Source organism: Octopus bimaculoides, chromosome 11 (genome assembly GCF_001194135.2).
Source record: "Octopus bimaculoides isolate UCB-OBI-ISO-001 chromosome 11, ASM119413v2, whole genome shotgun sequence".
In the NCBI taxonomy this organism is placed as follows: domain Eukaryota; kingdom Metazoa; phylum Mollusca; class Cephalopoda; order Octopoda; family Octopodidae; genus Octopus; species Octopus bimaculoides.
The window spans coordinates 27775940-27777571 of NC_068991.1; the positions used below are offsets into that span (position 1 = coordinate 27775940).

General features: G+C 36.8%; 1 protein-coding gene across 1 annotated transcript in view; it reads left to right on the forward strand.

Annotated features, from left to right (window-relative positions):
- Positions 1–827: 827 nt before the first annotated feature.
- The window catches only part of LOC106873293 (protein MEMO1), a 33358-nt gene continuing 32553 nt past the window's right edge, over positions 828–1632 (forward strand). Inside the window, exon 1 of the mRNA XM_014920603.2 lies at positions 828–1432. Within this exon, the coding sequence (XP_014776089.1) occupies positions 1381–1432 (52 nt within the window). The 5' untranslated portion in view covers positions 828–1380. The remainder of the gene's footprint in view (positions 1433–1632) is intronic.

Here is a 1632-nt window from a genome sequence, read left to right on the forward strand (position 1 = left end):
TTATATTCGTTTTCAACATACTTGTTAACACCGAGCAGGCGGGTTTATTATTTTTTTTTCCTTTCAAGAGTGAAGATCTTTATATTGACCCACAAAAGCCGGTCAAATGATGTGTGTATAATACACGTATTATATATATAAACGCCAGTGTTATAATGGTGGCAGCTGATGAATGAAATGTTCTCTATGTGGCCTGTGTGTTTTCTGTACCTTGTTTATCATTTTGTCCATTTTTTTTTGCAACGTCATGTACCCAGATATGCATCTATGTATACATGTAGATGAAGGCATGTACATACATATACTCATATATTATTTATATGTATGTATGTATGTATAAGATAAAAGCCGGTCAAGTGAAACAATTACGTCAACACAACAATGGTATGCTGGTGTACTGTAGATGTGGTATGTATATATATATATATATATATATGTATATGTGTGTGTGTGTGTGTGTGTGTGTGTGTGCATATATAGATAGATAGATAGATATATCTGTGTGTAGGTTATATGTATATAGTTGTTTGTTGAGAATGGTTTTACTAGAAGCAGATAAAGTTACAAATAATAGCGTATAAATATTGAGTTAAAAGCACTTTGGACAGAAAACGTCAGATGCTGTATGTATGCTAATAGTGACAGAGGAGGGAAAAGAGAAACGAATGACTGAAAGTCAATTAGTGACTAATAAACACACATTTGAGAAGACACGCAAGATCACCGACATTTGTAAACAATTAAGACACGGAAATTGGATATCGCATGCGCTGGCGCACGCGTACTGGCCCTCACACTTTGTCTCCTTACTCCTTCTTTGTCACCGGAAGTTGAACTATCATTATTGAAACGGTGACGACAACGACGTTCCCCTCTTTATTTTTTATTTCAGTCTGGTTTTATTATATTTTATATGGAACATCGTCTACGTTGTGTCGGCTCAATGTTGTGATATTACATCTATTTTCTTCGAAGTTCAACACTCACTCACAGTCAAACTCACACTTTAAGATATTCTAATAATACATCAATGGTCTTTGGTTGTTTAAATCTCTTCGGGGGTTTTACAAATCTAGAAAAATAGATATTTACATTCACCGTTATTCCTACTACACTAGTTGTAGCTGTCAACAGGCTTACCTTGATGACACTACCTCTGCTGCCCACCCGGCGGCTCTCACTCACATAAACGGTACCACTAGCAGCACCACCACCAGCAGAATCGTACCCACTGTCGCAACTGTTGCCTTCTTCCAACCGATCCACACGGCACTGTCGTTCCTCAGCAACAATTATTCCCAAACCCTGCTGCAGTCCATCCTTTTGCTAGTGGTACCGCTACTTTTACTGCTGCTACTCTCTTCACGCCTCTTTCAGAATATGTCCAAGAAGCGGGTGGCCACCCATGCTGGAAGCTGGTATTCTGTGGATGGTAAGTAAAAGTAACACTTACACATACATACATACATACATACATACATACACATATATATATATATATATATATATATATGCATATATATATAAGATTAATGTAATATAAAGCTGAAGCAAATTAACACCAAATATACAGTGCGTGTGTTTTTATTGGCTAAACTGGCAATATGACCATCCCCAAGTACAACAATATAT